At 40.0% G+C, this 18,276-nt stretch overlaps 1 protein-coding gene across 1 annotated transcript in view; it reads right to left on the bottom strand.

Moving 5' to 3' along the window:
• The window catches only part of SUMF1 (sulfatase modifying factor 1), a 106,795-nt gene that overhangs the window by 10,421 nt on the left and 78,098 nt on the right, over positions 1-18,276 (bottom strand). The window contains exon 8 of the mRNA XM_044253120.1: positions 189-248. Coding sequence (XP_044109055.1) covers positions 189-248 — 60 coding nt within the window. The remainder of the gene's footprint in view (positions 1-188; positions 249-18,276) is intronic.

The following is an 18,276-nucleotide window of genomic DNA, read 5'->3' as shown; positions in this document are numbered from 1 at the left end:
CAGATGGAAATTGGTTAACAAGAGATCATTCACAACCTCTGCTTCTTTTCCCCATGCCCCATATCCAAATCTGAAAAGAGGTCTTTTGTTTTGTTTTGTTTTGCTTTGTTTTACTTTGATAAGGGTAGGTATGTATTAGCAGAAGTGTAGGGCTAATGTTTACACTGGAGTTTAATGACTTGACTTACCTTATGGCACATGTAGGATCCACCTTTCTTCACCCGGTCTTTTCCAGAAGGGGGTCCTTTCTGTGGATGAAGAGGATGCATCAGTCCAGAAAGCACAGATGTTCCTCATCGATTGGCGGAGAGTTCATTTTAGTCCAACTAGTTCTTTCATATCTGCCTTTACTCTCCCCATGTTTTTCTGCCCCTGGGCCCTGAATCTGCACCCGTGCACCCTTCCAAATGCCCACCTCTCCAAATCTTACCCAGGCTACATACGGTCCGCCTCAGGTTTCCACTTTGGTGAAATCGTTCAGACTACAGCAACAATCCCCCTTCTAAACCCGGTAATAGCATTTCTCACCTAGATGACTAATAAGCTGCCTGGCAGCATCTCTGATATCACCTTCTCACACTGATAAGCAAGTTCATGCTGCATAACAACTGGCTTGTTTAAGTGGACTGGCTCACCTTCTGAATTGTGTTTTTGTAATCCCACTGTGCAGCATCTAATAAACCCTTTGTTGACTGAAGGATTTTGCTTTTTTTTCTTTTTTTTTCTTCAATTTATTTATTTTCAGAAAAACAGTATTCATTATTTTTTCACCCCACCCAGTGTTCCATGCAAGCTGTGCCCTCTATAATACCAACCACCTGGTACCCCAACCTCCCACCCCCCCACCACTTCAAACCCCTCTGATTGTTTTTCAGAGTCCATAGTCTCTCATGGTTCACCTCCCCTTCCAATTTACCCAAAAGCACATACCCTCCCCAATGTCCATAACCCTACCCCCCTTCTCCCAACCCCCCTCCCCCCAGCAACCCACAGTTTGTTTCGTGAGATTAGGATTTTGCTTTTTATCTTTAAAAAAAATGGGGGTCAGGTTGATTGAGGTATAATTTACATTCAATGAACTTCAATCTTTTTAATGCTTTTTAAATGTACACATTTGATGAGTTTTGACAAATGTATAGGCCTGTAACCACTACCACAATCAAGATACAGAATACAGTTTATCCTTTTCAAAACAAGTTACATAGTGCTGCTATGAACCAAGCGTGGATGCGATTATTAACCCAGGTAATCTCCATAACTTCCTTTTTTTTCTTTAAGATTTTATTTTATTTTTAAGATTTTATTTATTTATTTGACAGACAGAGATCACAAGCAGGCAGAGAGAGAGGAGGAAGTAGGCTCCCTGCTGAGCAGAAAGCCCGATGTGGGGCTCGATCCCAGGACCCTGGGATCATGAACTGAGCCGAAAGCAGAGGCTTTAACCCACTGAGCCACCCAGGCGCCCCTAAAATTTTATTTTTAAGTAATCTCTACATCCAGCATGCGGCCTGAACTCACAGCCCCGAGGTCAAGAGTCATGTGCTCCACCCACTGAGACAGCCAGGCACCCCTCTCCATACCAAGTTCTGAGGTAAGATAAGCAAGTGGCAGAATAAGGATTCACACCCAGGCTCCAGTCCATTATGCTACCCATTTAGAGACCAGGAATGTAGGAAATTGGGCAATGCCGACAAGGGGACAAGAAGCAACTGTGGCTACCACCATAACGGAAACTGAAGCCTGAAACAGGCAGCCAAGACGCAAGACTCTTTTTTCTAGGGAGGCTTTCGATAAAAGTGGACTGGAAATGAACATCCTAAAACTTTTGTTACCAGCATAAGGGCCTCAACATCAGATGAGTCATGCAAAGAACATCTGAGAAGTACCAATAGCCTCCTACAAACCAGAACCACATATGGCAAGTTTGGGGGCTTACAAGGACCTTTTTTTTTTTTTTTTCTTTTCCTTTGTTAGGCAAAAAGTCAATTAATCATGCAGCTGCCTGCTTTTTGTCTCCTGAAAATGAGACCAGTTTGAACAATGACGCCTATCTTAGTTTTCTTTTTCTTGTCAACTACCTAGAGTCAAGGGCTCAGATTAAGTGGCAGAGCCATGTTTTCTCCAAGCCTGGCGAACACACTGACCTGCAAATGTCAACTATGTGGGCAGAAGTTCATGTTTTCTAAGCACTTCCAGGTCTTTAGAAAGGGTCATAGGCCACGCCACTGACTATTCTTCATTCCACGGCAGGGCCCCCGTATTTCCATGGCCTTAAATGCTTAATGCTATGCTAATAAACTTTCGGCGGTTAGAAAATGGGCAAACTAGAAGTGAGAAAAGCTACCTGCGGGAATAATGACGGCCAGCGCAGCCTTCTTCCCAGGTGTGTCTGGAACCTGGCAGACATTGCATTACAATCTTCTCTATTATTCTAGAGAAGTCTGGAGCTGAAAGGAACACACTGCTGTCTGTGGAGCTACCCTACATAATGGCCACTGTCTCCTACCCGGAACGTTCTCGCTGAGGAGGTTTTGCCGTACACTCACTGCTTCCTTCAGGTGGCACTCGGTGCGCTGGGTTACAATGACCCAAATGACAGCTTAAACTCTGACCGGAGTATCTGATATCATGCAAGAGTAAATTCTTTTGTTAGGTTACATCTAAGGACAAGAAGGAGCAGACTTGCCAATAAGAATGAGTGGGAACAAAATCAGTCCCTTTCATCACCATCTCCAAGGAAGTGAGCCTGCAGTCAACAAATACGACAGCCATCAAAGGGACATGACCACTAATAAGAGTCATCCTGTATCAACATAACTACAGCAATGAATGCCAGCCTCAATTGAGGTGACTGCTCAGATGATTCTTGTAAATAAAACTATTTTTGCCAAAAAACAACACAATGTAGGATTAGCTATGACTGTTTGAAATGCTTACCACTTTGCAAAACCAACCAACCAAAACCAAAACAAAACCAAAAAAACAGACCCAAAACACAGAAAAATTACTAGGGAGGGTGTAGCAGTTTGAATAGTGTCCCCCCAGAATGGACACTCACTTAGGACTTCAGAATGTGAACTTATTTAGAAACAGGGACTTTGGAGATTGGTAATTTTCATAATTTAGGGTAAGGTCATACAATATCATGGTGAGCCCTAAATGCAATGACTGGCACCCTTGTCACAGGAGGAGAGGACACAAAGAGACACCTAGAGGAGGCCATGTGAAGATGGAGGCAGAGACTGGTGTGACACAGCTACCAAGCGAGGGTTCCCAGGACTTGCCAGAAGTTGGGTTCTCCCCTAGAGATGCAAGTGGGAGGATGGTCCTATTGGACCCTTGATTTCAGCCTTGACTCCAGAATTGTGAGAATAAATGTCTGTTGTTCCAACCACCAAGTGTGTGGTGATTTGTTATAGTAGCCCTAGGACACCAGTACAAAGAGGAAATGTCCTCCTTTCTATTTGATAAAGAAAGGATCGATACATCAATATTTCAGTTGTCTCTCTCGATCAAGTTTGTGAAAGCAGGTTAAAACCACTTAGGAAGCTACTAACGCTAGTATCTGAGTGCCTCGTATTTCTGCCTCTTACCCTCACAAGAATAGAGGCTGCAGTGTCCCATCACTTCTACTCCCTACATTAAGAATCTAAGTAAAAAACCACACACAGGGACTCCACCCAGAAACTAACGAGGACCCAGGTGACTGTTATCTCCCAAGGGACTATTACCCAGACCTGCTCTCCTCCCAGATACCAAAATTTTAACATCTCTAATGCTTGCAAAGAACAGCAAAAACAAACAAAAAAAAAATGCAAGTTTCTAAATGTCTGCCCCAATAATCTCAAAAGGCCAGGAAGCAGCTAAGGTTCTCAGGAAAAGAGATAAAGAAGCAATGCTCTGAGTGTTAGTGCAGGGAAATACACCCTCATTTAAAACACCTGGAAAGGCATAAAAGTTGTCAACAATGAAAAACCCACACAAGACACCACAGAACCCTCATCAGTAAGACTGGCTTGTTGAATGAGAAATAAGCCTGCAGGAAGGACAGTGGCCAGCCTGTTCAAAGCTGCAAGGATGTATTTCACAGGAGCATTAACAATAACATTTTGTGTAGTCAAGAGAGATACTACCCCTCCTCTCCTTTGCACACCCAACATGATGACAAGGAAAGCAACAGAAGGGAGAGAGAATCTGACTCTTCCTCAGTCAGCAAAAAGTCAAAAAGCACTGCTGTTAAACATATTGCTTGATAACATTCCACAGTGTGGAATACTACGTGGCTGTTAAAAAGAATGAGGTACATTGAAGAAAATATAAGGCACTTCTGTCAGAATATACTGCACTATCATTTTTGCTTAGACAATATAATACGGAATCAAGCATTTACTCTACTTTTCTTATACACTGTGTCCCAGTGGGGAGTTAGTTACCTGGAACGAGCGTCTGGCCCTGGGGAACAGGAGGGCGCCACAAGGGCTGCTCCTCACGGGTAATGCACTCATCCGATTTTCTTTCTCATTCTATTTGATGCACTGTTTGATTTACCTTGGGGCTTGCCTTGTGACCCAGGGATTATTTAGCAGTGTGCTGTTAGTTTCCAAGTGTTCGGAGACTTTCCTATTTCATTTCTATTCTTGATTTCTAGTATGATTCCATTGTGGTTGGAGAGCATACTGTGTACAACTATAACTTTTAAAAATGTACTGAGGTTTATTTAATGGCCTCAGATATGTTCTCCTTTGGTATACATCCCATGAGTTCTCAAAGGGATATTCTGCTGCTGTTGGAACAGGACCTGATTAGGTCCCGTTCATTGGTGGTATCATGGAGTTCTCTTAGATCCTTACTGACTGTCTATGTAATTATACTTTCAATTGTTGATAAAGAGGTGTGAAAGTTTCCAACTACAATTGTGGATTGGTCTATTTCTCCTTTGAATTCTTTGTTAAATTAGTTTTTGCTTCATATGTCTCAGCTATATTCATTGGTGCATGCATATTTAGTATTAATATGTCCTTTTGTTGGACTACCCATTCTATCATTACAGAATGTCCTTCGCTGACTCTGGCAAATTGCTTTGCTTTGAGGTCTACTTTAATATGTGATATTAATACAGCCATGCCTGCTTTCTTTTGATTAATGTTCGTACATCGCTTTTCCCATCATTTTGTTTTCAATCCTCTTATTTCATTATATTTGAAATGAGTATATTTTGTAGGCCATCTATAGTTAGGTTTTATTTTCAATTTATATGGCCAATCTAACTTTTAATTGATATACTTAGAGCATGTGCTTTTAATGAAATCATTGATAAGTTGGGACATAAGTCTGTCATTTTCTTGTTTTCTGTCTATTCTCTTTGATTTTGTTTCTGTTTGCTTTTTCTCCCTTCCTAGGGATTACCCAAACATTTTTGTTAAGAAATCCATTTTTATTTATCTATAGAGTCTGAAGTTTACACTTATATATATGTATGTATATTCCCACAGTTTTATACAGAGATCACAGTTTTTTATATATAGATCACAGTTTTATATGTAGATCACAGTTTATATATTCTCACCTATATCTCTATTATATATAGATATATAATATAGAAACATTAATATATATAACTGTGATGATAAAACATCAGAGTCTACTGGTGTTATTTTACCAGTTCCAGCGTGGTACAGAACACTTATCTCCTTTTATATCCCTTTAGGCTCCCAGGTTTATAATGTAATTGGAGGAAAGACATCCTCTAAATATATTTAGAAACACATCAGACAATGTTATAATTTCTGCTTCAACCATCAAACAAAATTTTTTAAAAATTGAGAGATAACATTTAAAGATATCATGCCATTTCTTCTGGCCTTTATTAGTGTCCATTGTCATTCATACTGGTTTTTTCTCTATAGCCAAGGTATTCTTTTCTCTGTCTTCTTTTAAGATTTGTCTGTCTTTTATTTTCAGAAGTTTAATTATGATGTCTTGGTATGGATTTCAATGGGACAGTGCTGTCTGGGGTTCACTTAACCTCTGTAAGTTATAGGATTAAGTCTTTCTCCAAATCTGGGACTGGTCAGCCATTACTCCTTTGGGTATCCCCTTAGACATCCCCCTTCTCTCCTCCTCCAGGGCTCCCAGAACACAAATGTTATGGTCAGATGGGTCCCTGAGGCTCTATTCATTCATTCATTTATTTTCTATTTTTTCCTCTATTGTTCACATGGGATCATTTCTTTTGTTCTAGTTTCCAGTTCACTGATTTGTTGTTGTTGTTCAGTCCTTTCCATTCTACTTTTGAGCCTATTCCCAAAGCATTTATTTTAGTTATACTATTTTTTTATTTGGTTCTCATCTATATCTCATTTCTTTTCTGAAACTTTCCTTTTTTTTTTTTTTCATTTGTTTCAAACATATTCATAATTGCTGGCTGGAGAATCTTTATCATAGCTGCATTAAAATCTTGGGTGGATAATTCTAATACCTCTGTCATCTCAGTGTTAGCATCCATTGTTCCTTTCATTTTGTTTGCTAACTTCCTGGTTCTTGGTATGATAAGTGATCATTCAATTGAAACCTGAATACATTTTTATTATGTTACAAGACTCTGGATCTCATTTAACCCTGTTTTAGCTGGCTTTCTGTGACCTCGATGGCAGGGGAAGAGAGGGAGCTATCTTCTTACCAGGTGAAAGCAGTAATCCAGGTTCCCCACTTGGCCTCCCCTGACACCTCAGGAGGGACTCTTGTTACTTGCTCCTGCATGGAGGTGAGAGCTCTGGCTCCCCACACAGACTCCACTTACACACCTGCTGTCATAACTGCTTAGCAGTGATGAAAGGCCTTGCTCCCTACTTTACCTTCTCTGCTACTACCCTGGCAGGAGTATTATGGCACCTCAAACACAGCTTCATGAGGGTACAAATCTAGGCTCCCCACTTGGCCTTTGCAGGCTTGGTTGAGGACATAGTTTTTTCAGCACTTTGGATATATCAGTCTAGCATCTTCTGGCTTCCATTGTTTCTGATGAGAAATCAACCATAATCACCTTATTGTTGCCCATGTGTGATAAGATGTTTTTCTCTGTTTCTCAACAGTATGACTACGAATTGTCTTGGTGGGTTCTTCTATTTATCCTATTTGAAGTTATTTGAACTTTTTAGATGTCTGTAGATAACTTTCATTAAATCTGGTATTTAAATAATTTCTTCAAAAATGTTTTTCCCTTGGGGTGCCTGAGTGACTCAATCCGTTAAGTGTTTGACTCTTTCTTGATCTCAGCTCAGGTCTTATTGATTTGCCTTCAAGTTCACTAATTCCTTCTTCTATTTCTAATCTATTGAGTTATCTGGGGGAATCTTTCTTTTTTTTTTAAGATTTATTTTATTTATTTATTTGACAGAGGAGAGAGATCACAAGTAGGCAGAGAGGCAGGCAGAGAGAGAAGGGGAAGCTGGCTCCCTGCTGAGCACAGAGCCCAATGTGGGGCTCAATCCCAGGACCCTGAGATCATGACCTGAGCCGAAGGCTGAGGCTTAAGCCACTGAGCCACCCAGGTACCCCAATCTGGGGGAATCTTATTTCACTTATTATATCTTTCACTTCTAGAAGTTTCACTTGATTCTTTTTTTATCATTTCAATCTGTTTATTAGGATTCTCTGTTGACAGACATCATATTTCCTACTATTTCTTTGAATATATTTTCCTTTATTTCCTTAAATATAATAGCTGTTTTAAAGTCTTTGTTAAATCCAACACGTGGACCTACTCAGAGTCAGTTTCTGTTTAACTAATCTTTTTCTTTGTATGGGTCACACTTTATTTCATTTGCATGTTTAATCCTTTTTAGATAAAAAATAGACATTTAACTTATTTGCTCACAATGCACACATGCTAGTTGCTCTAGATTTGATTGAACCATGACTGGCAAGTGTTAACAGATGCTGAAGCTGAGTTATGGGTACATTCTCTCTGCTCTACTTATTACCATTTCCATAATAAAGTCCTTAAAAAAACCCATATATTCATATATGCTAACATACACATAGACTCCCTTTATAAAGAGAGTCATTAAAGAACTATTAATGTTGCCTGAGAGGAAAGAAGCATTTGGGACACAAGGATAGAAGTTGTATAACTTCTGAAATCCACATTCACAAATTATTCATTTTTTAACGAGAAAAAAAAGGGGGGAACATTTAGTACAATAAAAAATAAGATGCTCTGGCAGGTATTGGTTCCATTTCACTGACAGAGATAACACTGATTGTTAAAGCCTAAAAGTATCTTTTATTTTGCATCCACCATCTCCTCATTATAATCAATTTTTAATACTAAATAGCACAATACATTTTTTAAAGCAGGACTAAGAGTTAGCTTCTGAAAAAGGCTTACCCACCTTATCATAGACTTTCCTTTTTACAATCATCATCCTTTTAGGAACCAAATGAGTTAGGTACCACTCCCATGGTATTCAGATGCTAGCTGACTGTTAGCCTTTCAACTATTGTCAGAGTGTGGGCACATTTGAAAAGACCTTTCAGTTTAAAACTAACAAGCCTATTCTTTTTAACACTGAAGGTAATCAGAGCTGAGCAGAAAAGTTGGGAGCAGTGAATTTACTCTTGGCTGGCAAAATCTGCGTTGTTCAAAATCAGAAAACGCTTTTGAGATCATCTAGTTCAGAAGCTCCCTGTCTGAGCCCTTTGTAACTGAGAAAACAGAAATGGGATCTCTTGATCAAGTTGAGATTTCAAGAAGACTCTTTAAAGACCTCATAAAATTATCAATGAAAAAACTGGTTTGGATAACCCAAACAGGTATTTTTTTTTTTAAGATTTTATTTATTTTTTTATTTTGACAGAAACAGATCACAAGTAGGCAGAGAGGCAGACAGAGAGAGAGAGGAGGAAGCAGGCTCCCTGCTGAGCAGAGAGCCTGATGCAGGACTCGATCCCAGGACCCTGAGATCATGACCTGAGCCGAAGGCAGCGGCTTAACCCACTGAGCCACCCAGGCGCCCCCAAACAGGTATTTTTAAGTCTCTCTCTTTCCGGTCTTACCAGCACTATCAACATTATTTCCCATCACCACCCCCCAGAACAATGAGGTTCTCATGTTCCCTGAAATGACACTAGATTCTTTTTGCAGAATATGCCATTAAACTTCTATTTATCTTGTAAGATCCACCTCAAGTATTATCTCTTAATGAAGAGCATTAGATATGCAGTCAGACAACCTGCCTGGGTCTAAGTCACAGCTCTAACCTTGACTGTGAAGCTAGTTTAAGTCTGGTAAGGCAACCCTTCTACATCCCAGGTTCTTCCCCAGCAAAATGGAGATGATAGAGATGATAACGGTATCTATTTCACTGAATTGATGTGGGGATTAAATAAGATAATGCACAAAAAGTACTTAGCAAGTAATAAATGAATAATGTGCAGTTGTTGTTATAACTATTATACAGTATTAGTTCATGACTAACTCAGGTTTCCCAAAAGTACCCATAAACTTAATAATCCAGGGGGAATGTAATTTCTAAAGAAATTCCAAAATCAAGGAGATCACTTGACCCAATTTTTCAAAGGTCAAACCCCCAAAGGGAGTCCAACTTCTAATAAAATAGCTGACATGTTAATAACCATGTAGAAGGAAAACAGACTATCCTATTTTACAATGAGATTTGCACAGCGAGTCACTGTGTGCAGAAGTCACCGCAGCATTACACTCAGCAGAATGTGAACACTTTCAAATGGTAAAACCAACACAAAAACATTTTGGGAGCCACAGAAAGAGTGGAGTGAACCTCACCTCAAAAAGTATTTAAAATTAGCTTTTGAAAACGTGATTTGCCTCTGCACTACTTTCTCTCCCCCTGCCTGGTCCAAAGGATACTATAAATACCTGAGGAGAAAACTGAAATTCATTATTTTCAATTTGACAACAGCAGCTAGCCTGTACTTAATATCATTCCTGAGAAGACCCAGTAACACTAAATATCTTAAAGTGCTTTATATACTGTGTTTTTGTCTGCAGATTAAATCCTGCTTCAAACCAACCAATGATACTAATGACAGCTTTGAAAAAACAATGGACATCCAGTGAAGGAATGAATCAGAAAAGGTCATACATAACTACTCCTCAGTGAGTCTCCTCCATTTTACCATACTCTCCCCCTGTGCTCATGCTAGACTCCTCAGGAGTAATTCTGGATTCCTAGCTCTCCCTAAACCCCACCCCAGCTGATCTGATTAGCTCTATCTCCAAAGCAGGTCTCTAACTGATATTAGCTATCATCTCCATGGTAACCAGTCTGGTCCCAACCACCATTTCTCACCTGGACCACTACAATGGCCTCCTAATGGGTCTTGCAGTTTCCTACGTGGTATCTAATTAGAGCAAAATAATATTGGTAGAATAGGGGCGCTTGGGTGGCTCAGTTGGTTAACTGGCTGCCTTCAGCTCAGGTCATGATCCCATCCTGGGATCGAGACCCTTATTGGGCTCCCAGCTCAGCAGAGAGTCTGCTTCTTCCTCTCCCTCTGTTTGCTGCTCTACTTGTGCTCTCTCTGTATCTCTCTGTCAAATTAATAAATAAAATCTTAAAAAAAATAATATTGGTAGAATTGATAAAAGACTATGCCATGGTGAAAGAAACTGGACCTCCCCCCCAAAAAAGAGTATGTACTTTATTATCCCATTCACCTAAAACTCTAAAAAATACAAACTAATATGCAGAGACAGAAAGCAGATAATTGCTTGGGCAGGCGAGGCAGAGAGGGGCAGGATGAAGGGATTACCGAGGCACACAAGGAAACTTTTGGGTGATGGATATGTTCATTGTCTAGACTGGTGATATCATGGATATATGTGTGGCACATACTTTCTGATCTGTGTTTGTGTACACACATACACACGGATGTATAAACTTATCAACTGGTACATTTTAGCTTTGTGCAATTTATGCCAATTGGACTACAGTAAAACTGTTCTTTAAAAATAAAAACAAACCAAATTATATTCCTAATATAAAGTGTGGGATTTCTTCAAATAATCCAGAAAAAGAGGGGAGCAAGGATTAGTGGGTAGAAATACAGGTGAAACAATATTAGACATGAACTGAAAATTATTAAAAACTAGGAACTAAAAACATGGGGGTTTCATATACTAGTCTCTTAACTTTTGCATATTTGATATTTTCTATGATGAAAACTTTTTTTTAAAAGATTCTATTTATTTATTTGACAGAGATCACAAGTAGGCAGAGAGGCGGGCAGAGAGAGAGGGAGGAAGCAGGCTCCCTCATGAACAGAGAGCCTGATGCAGGGCCTGAGATCATGACCTGAGCTGAAGGTAGAGGCTTTAACCCACTGAGCCACCCAGGCACCTCAATAAAAACAACTTTTAAGTTAAAGGAGAGAAAATCATGAATCAGGATAAACTAAAAGAAGAAAAATACTACGCCTTACAGAGCCCCAGACTGCTAAGAGTCCAAGACTTCCTTAGAAGTTTAAGCACAGGCAAATGTGGAGTTTAAAAGGACAGATTTTAGGGGCACCTGGATGGCTCAGTGGTTTAAGCCTCTGGCTTTGGCTTAGGTCATGATCTCAGGATCCTGGGATCAACATCGGGCTCTCTGCTCAGCAGAGAGCCTGCTTCCCCCACCCCCACTCTATCAAATAAATAAATAAAATCTTAAAAAAAAAAAAAAAGAGGACAAATTTTAGTCTCTACTCTATAAGCCTGAGAAGTGGGCACATTCCTTTGAGATCTAAGTCCTCCTTTCCCTGGTTGGCTTAAAGCTAGGCTCTCTTGCACACTTGACTTCTAGTTGAGCCTTCAAGTGGATATATATGTGGCACATACATCCCACAGATAGGGTTCCCACAGACAGGCTCCCACAGATAGGGTTCCAGCAGCCCGAAGTTTAGGAAGAAAGACAAATCAGCCAGCCACCCATCTGAAGGACCTCTTACATGCTGAAGCAAAACCCTGATAAAAACCAAGCACCTGCCTCAACAGGCAGCTCAGAAGCACACAAACATGAGCAACATGTTTATCTTCCTTTTTTCCTGACACCTCCACTCACAGATCTTCTAAAAGGAGTCTCAATCACCTCCACCAATGCTTAGAGAAAGGAACTCCCAGCCAACATTTGCTCAGAGCATGTTAACTCACCATCTCATCTGAGCCCTACAGGAAGCTTGGGAAGCCACAAGTGTTGTAATCCCCATTTTAAACCCAAGAAACATGGGAACTCAGATACATGGAGCACCCAAGGTCCCACAACCAGCAAGTGATGGGGCCAGGAGTTGAGATCCATCCCACCTCTGTGCCTGTCCAGCTTGATTGCCCTCCAGGCTCAGCAACTCTGCCCGAAATGCATGTATGAAGGAAAGTCAAATCCCAATAACTCACTCTTTCTACCCAATGTCAAACATGTCAAAGGATTTTAAGAGTAGGCAGATGAAACCATTCCTTCAAATAAAGCTTTCTCAGGTATAATTTTTTTATACCTTAGCACAAGGACCTATGAAGACGGGACTGCAATTAGCTTTAGTTAGACATCGCATGAGGAGAGGAAAGTCATAATGTCCAAAGAAAGGTCAAAGAAAGAAAACTAGGCATCAGACTGGAAAGAACAGCACATTAAACACAAAAACCAAATTAACAACCTCCACAGTATTTTGTCTTTCAAACCAGCATGCCTCGGGTGGTGATTAGCCTGTTAGTGAAATGAATGAAAACAGCCATTTCTTCCATGCTATTTGTTTCACCCACGCTAGGTTAAAATCGAAGAGAATTTTCAAAACTCTATTAAATTTGCACACATGGTGGTGATGTCTCCATTTTCCAATAAAAAAATGTCACTTCAAAGCCCAAGGTCTACAGTAACAATTCTTACTTCTGGGGTAATACATAAAACCGGGTATTTAAAACACTGATTCTAGGTATAGCAGCTAATAATAGCAACTAGGACTTAACTGAGCACATATTATAAGCAGGTATTTTTTCTAATGTTTGTAATCTTTAAAATGATCTTCTGATATAGATTTGATTATTGGTAGGGCAGCCATATAATTTATAGTCCAAGGAAAGATACTTCAGGGAAAAAAGTAGGAAAGCTATTAACAATTGCTCTGGGCACAGCCACAGACCACAATGTTTAGACACCTAATCATTAGCCTCATTTGATACAAGGAGATGTAAGGAGCAGAAAGGTTAAACACCTGGTCCAAGGTCACATATCTAGTAAGCCAGGGTTCGACCCAGGTCATCTGGCTCCAGGCTTACACTCAACTGCTCTGGCATGTGCCCTTTATGAGCTGACACAGTATCAGATTTTTTAAAATAAATCATTTCATTGTTCAGTTTGAAGAACACAAACCTCTCCATATTTCACAAGTTCACTGGATGAAATGACCAAAACCCCAGGAGAACGATGACTCTGGAGTTTATATATTTAAAAAATGAAGACCCTCATTCAATCTTGGATATGCAGGTAAAACATGTCCCTTCTCAGATATGCTTCTCTCACCATAGACTATGTGCTTATTTCACTCAGGAATAAATCCACACCTACCACAAATCCACACCGACCACAGCAGCACCTACCACTTGAACACACATACCACAGATGCTTTTAGTGGCTTCACTGACTCAAAGCACCCTGGGTTTGGGGGTTTTAACCTTATATATAGAAGCAACTGCTCCATGTCACAGACCCACTGTGTAAAATCTCACCTTCCCTTCTGTATTACTGGAAAGGGTTTCAAAAACTTCCAAGGAAAAAATCATGTCCCAGAAATAAGGTGTGAGAGGAGGAGCAACATGGCAGAGGAGTAGAAGACTTAAATATAATAAGGTCCCAGGAGTTCCGCTAGATAGTTATCAAACCATTTTGAACACCTACAAACTCAACAGGAGACCAAAGGGAAGAAGAGCAGCAATTCTAGGAACAGACAAGTGACCAAGTTCTGGAAGGAAGGACATGTGGAGAAGGGAATCCAAAGGGATGGGAAAGATAGACCATGGGGGGAGGGGCCGGCTCCTGGCAAGTGGTAGAACAGCGGAGCACAAAATCAGAACTTTTAGAAGTCTGCTCCACTGAGGGACATCACTCCAGAGGATAAGAGGGGGGCAGAGCCCTCGTGGGAACAGTGTGGTCTCAGGACCAGCACGGTCACAGAAAGACCAGGTGTGTCTGGGTGTGGCAGAGCTGCCAGGTATCGGAGCAGGGAAGGCAACTACAGAGACAGAGCTGAGGAGTGGGCTTTCAGCTCGGGGTTACCTTAAACTGTGATCTGAGGCTCAGTTGGGCCACTGCTCTTCAAGTAGGGACCCCACAGGTGGCAGATCTGGGGAGACCCCTCCTTCCTCCTCTGGAAGGAATGGCGCAAGGAGTGCGCTGCAGGAATCTGCGAGGTTTGGAGAGTCCGCATGGGGCTGTGCGCCAGAAATAGAAACGCTCGGTCACAGGCTGGTTGAGCACAGAGTGCGGCTGGAGACCAGGAAGAAGGTAAGGATTGACTGCTTTTCTCTGAGGGCGCACTGGGGCATGGGGACCCGAGCTCTCAGCTCCTCTGGGCGGGAGATGGGATTTCATTCCCATCCTCCAGAGCTCTATGGAGTGTTCAGGGAACAAAAGCTACGGAGAGCAAACCCGAGCACATTACTTAGCCTGGCGCCTGGCAAGGGCAGTGCAATTCCACCACGGGAAAAGGCATCTGATACTCACTGAAACAGGCACCTCCCCCAGAAGATCAGCAAGAACAACCAGCCAAGACCAAGTTCACCAATCAAAGAGAACTCCAAAACATAAAAGCTATGGGAATACAGCACATAGAATTCATGGCTTTTTCCCCATGATTTCTTAGTCTTTCAAATTTAAATTTAAAAAAAATATTTTTTTCTAATTCTATTTTTTAACTTTTCTCCTTCCTATTTTAATGTTTTTTAACTATTTTATCTTATGAATACCTTTCTAAAAAATCTTAAAATGTTCATTGTTATAGTCATATTCTATTGTATATGTAGAATGAATATGTATAAATACATATTCATTGTATTTGACCATGTTTTTTGTATACATATAGGGTTTTCTTTTTTTTAAATTTTAGGATACAATTTCTTCTAACAGATCAAAATATACCCTAAATCTAGCGCATGACTTTGTTCTATTCTCCAGCCCGATCACATTCTTTCCTCGTTTTTTTTTTTTTCATTTTTCAACCAACTTCTTATATTATCAATTCCTTTTTTACAATCTTTTTAAATTTTCATCTGTACAATCATATTCAATTCCTTCATTGAATTTACCCTTATTTTTGTATATATGTAAGTTTTACTTTTCTTAAAATTTTGGGAGGCAGTTTCTTCTAACAGACCAAAATGCACCCCAAATCAGGTGTGTGGCTCTGTGTTATTCACCAGTTTATGTATATATATGTGTGTGTGTGTATGTATATATATATAGATATAGATATAGATATATTTTTTTTTTTTCTTTTTCCTCCTTTCTTCTCCCCCCAGTTTTGGGTCTCTTCTGATTTGGTTAGTGTATATTTTTCTGGTATTGTTGCTACCCTTTAAGTACTTTGTTCTCACATTCATCTATTCTTTTCTGCATAAAATGACAAGGCAAAAAAAACTCACCTCAAAAAAAAAAAAAAAGGGAACAAGAGGCAGTACTGACAGCTAGGGACCTAATCAATTCCAGACACTAGTAATATGTCAGAACTAGAGTTCAGAATGATGATTATCAAGGTGCCAGCTGGGCTCAAAAAAAGCATGGAAGATACTAGAGAATCCCTGCCTGGAGAAACAAAACCCCTTTCTGGAGAAATAAAAGAAAAAAATGTTAAAAATTTGAAATCAAAAAAGCTAATGAGGTGCAATAAAAAATGGAGGCTCTTAACTGCTAGACTAAATGAGGCTGAAGAGAGAATTAGGGATATAGAAGACCAAATGACAGAGAATAAAGAAGCTGAGAAACTGAAAGATAAACAACTACTAGACCATGAGGAGAGAACTCAAGAGATGAATGATACCACAAGATGAGACAATATTAGAACAATTGGGATCCCAGAAGAGGAAGAAAGAGAGAGAGGGGTAGAAGGTATATCGGAGAGAATTTCCCTAATTGGGAGAAGGGAACAAGCATCAAAATCCAGGATGCACAGAGAACCCCCATCAATATCAATAAAAACAGGTTCAAACCCCATTACTGGATAGTCAAACTTAGAAATCTCAGTGTCAAAGAGAAAATCCTGAAAGTAGTTTGAGACAAGAGGTCTATAAAATATGATGGGAGAAATATTAGACTGGCAGTAGACCTCTCCACAGAGACCTGGCAAGCCAGAAAGGACTGGCATGATATATTCAGAGCACTAAATGAGAAAAATATGTAGTGAAGGATACCATATCCAGCTAGGCTGTCACTGAAAATAGGAGAGATAAAAAGCTCCCAGGACAAACAAAAACTAAAACAATTTGTGAACACCAAACCAGCCTTACAGAAAATATTGAAAGGGGTCCTCTAAGCAAAGAGAGAGCCTAAAAATAACAGACCAGAACGAAAAAGAGACAATATACAGTAACAGACACCTTACAGGCAATACAGTGGCATGAAATTCATATCTTTAAACAGTTATCCTGAATGTAAATGGGCTAAATGACCCAATCAAAAGACACAGGGTATCACTATGGATAAAAAAAACAAGACCCATCAATATGCTGTCCAAAAGAACTCATTTTAGACCCAAAGACATGTCCAGATTTAAAGTGAGGGAGTAGAAAACAATTTACCATGCTAATGGACATCAAAAGAAAGCCGGGGGTGGGCACCTGGGTGCCTCAGTGGGTTAAGCCTCTGTCTTCAGCTCGGGTCATGATCTCAGGGTCCTGGGATCAAAGCCTGCATCGGGCTCTCTGCTTGGCAGGGAGCCTGCTTCCCCAAACACCCCGCTCTGCCTGTTTCAATCCCTACTTGTGATCTCTCTCTCTGTCAAATAAATAAATAAAAACTTAAAAAAGAAAGAAAGAAAGAAAGCTGGGGTAACAATCCTTTTATCAGATAAATTCGATTTTAAGCCAAAGACTACAGTAAGAGATGACGAAAGACACTATATCATACTTAAAGGGTTTGTCCAACACGAAGACCTAACAATTTTAAATATACATGCCCCTAACATGGGAGAAGCCAATTATATAAACCAATTAATAACAAAATCAAAGAAACACATCGACAATAATGCTATAATAGTAGGGGACTTTAACAATCCCTCGCCAAAATAGATCATCTAAGCAAAAGATCAACAAGGAAATAAAGGCTTTAAATGACACACTGGATCACATGGGTATCACAGATATATTCAGAACATTCCATCCCAAAGCAACAGAATACACATTCTTCTCTAGTGCACATGGAACATTCTCCAAAATAGATCACATCCTGGGTCACAAATCAAGTCTTAATTGGTACCAAAAGATTGGGATTATTCCCTGCATATTTTCAGACCACAATGCTTTGAAACTAGAACTCAACCACAAGAGGAAAGTTGGAAAGAACTAAAATACATGGAGATTAAAGAGCAGCCTACTAAAGAATGAATGGGTCAAACAGGAAATTAAAGAAGTAATTTTAAAAATTCACGGAAACAAATGAAAATGAAAACACATCTGTTCAAAATCTTTGCAACACAGCAAAGACAGTCCTGAGAGGGAAGTATACAGCGATACAAGCCTTTCTCAAGAAACAAGAAAGGTCTCAAGTACACAACCTAACCCTACACCTAAAGGACCTGGAGAAAGAAGAGCAAAGATAGCCAGCAGGAGAAGAGAAATAATAAAGATCGGAGCAAAAATCAATGAAATAGAAACCAAAAGAACAGTAAAACAAATCAATGCAACTAGGAGCTGGTTCTTTGAAAGAATTAATAAGATTGATAAATCCCTGGCCAGACTTAACAAAAAGAAAAGAGAAAGGAGCCAAATTAATAAAATCATGAAGGAAAGAGGAGAGATCACAACCAACACCAAAGAAGTACTTTCTTGGGCGCCTGGGTGGCTCAGTGGGTTAAAGCCTCTGCCTTCGGCTCAGGTCATGATCCCAGGGTCCTGGGATTGAGCCCCACATCTCTGCTCAGCGGGGAGCCTGCTTCCTCCTCTCTCTCTCTCTGCCTGCCTCTCTGCCTACTTGTGATCTCTCTCTGTCAAATAAATAAATAAAATATTAAAAAAAAAAGAAGTACATACTTATAGGAACATATTATGAGCAACTA

This window comes from Neovison vison, chromosome 6 (genome assembly GCF_020171115.1).
Source record: "Neovison vison isolate M4711 chromosome 6, ASM_NN_V1, whole genome shotgun sequence".
In the NCBI taxonomy this organism is placed as follows: Eukaryota; Metazoa; Chordata; class Mammalia; order Carnivora; family Mustelidae; genus Neogale; species Neogale vison.
The sequence above is the reverse complement of the archived record's forward strand: the minus strand, read 5'-3'. Positions and strand labels throughout refer to the sequence as shown.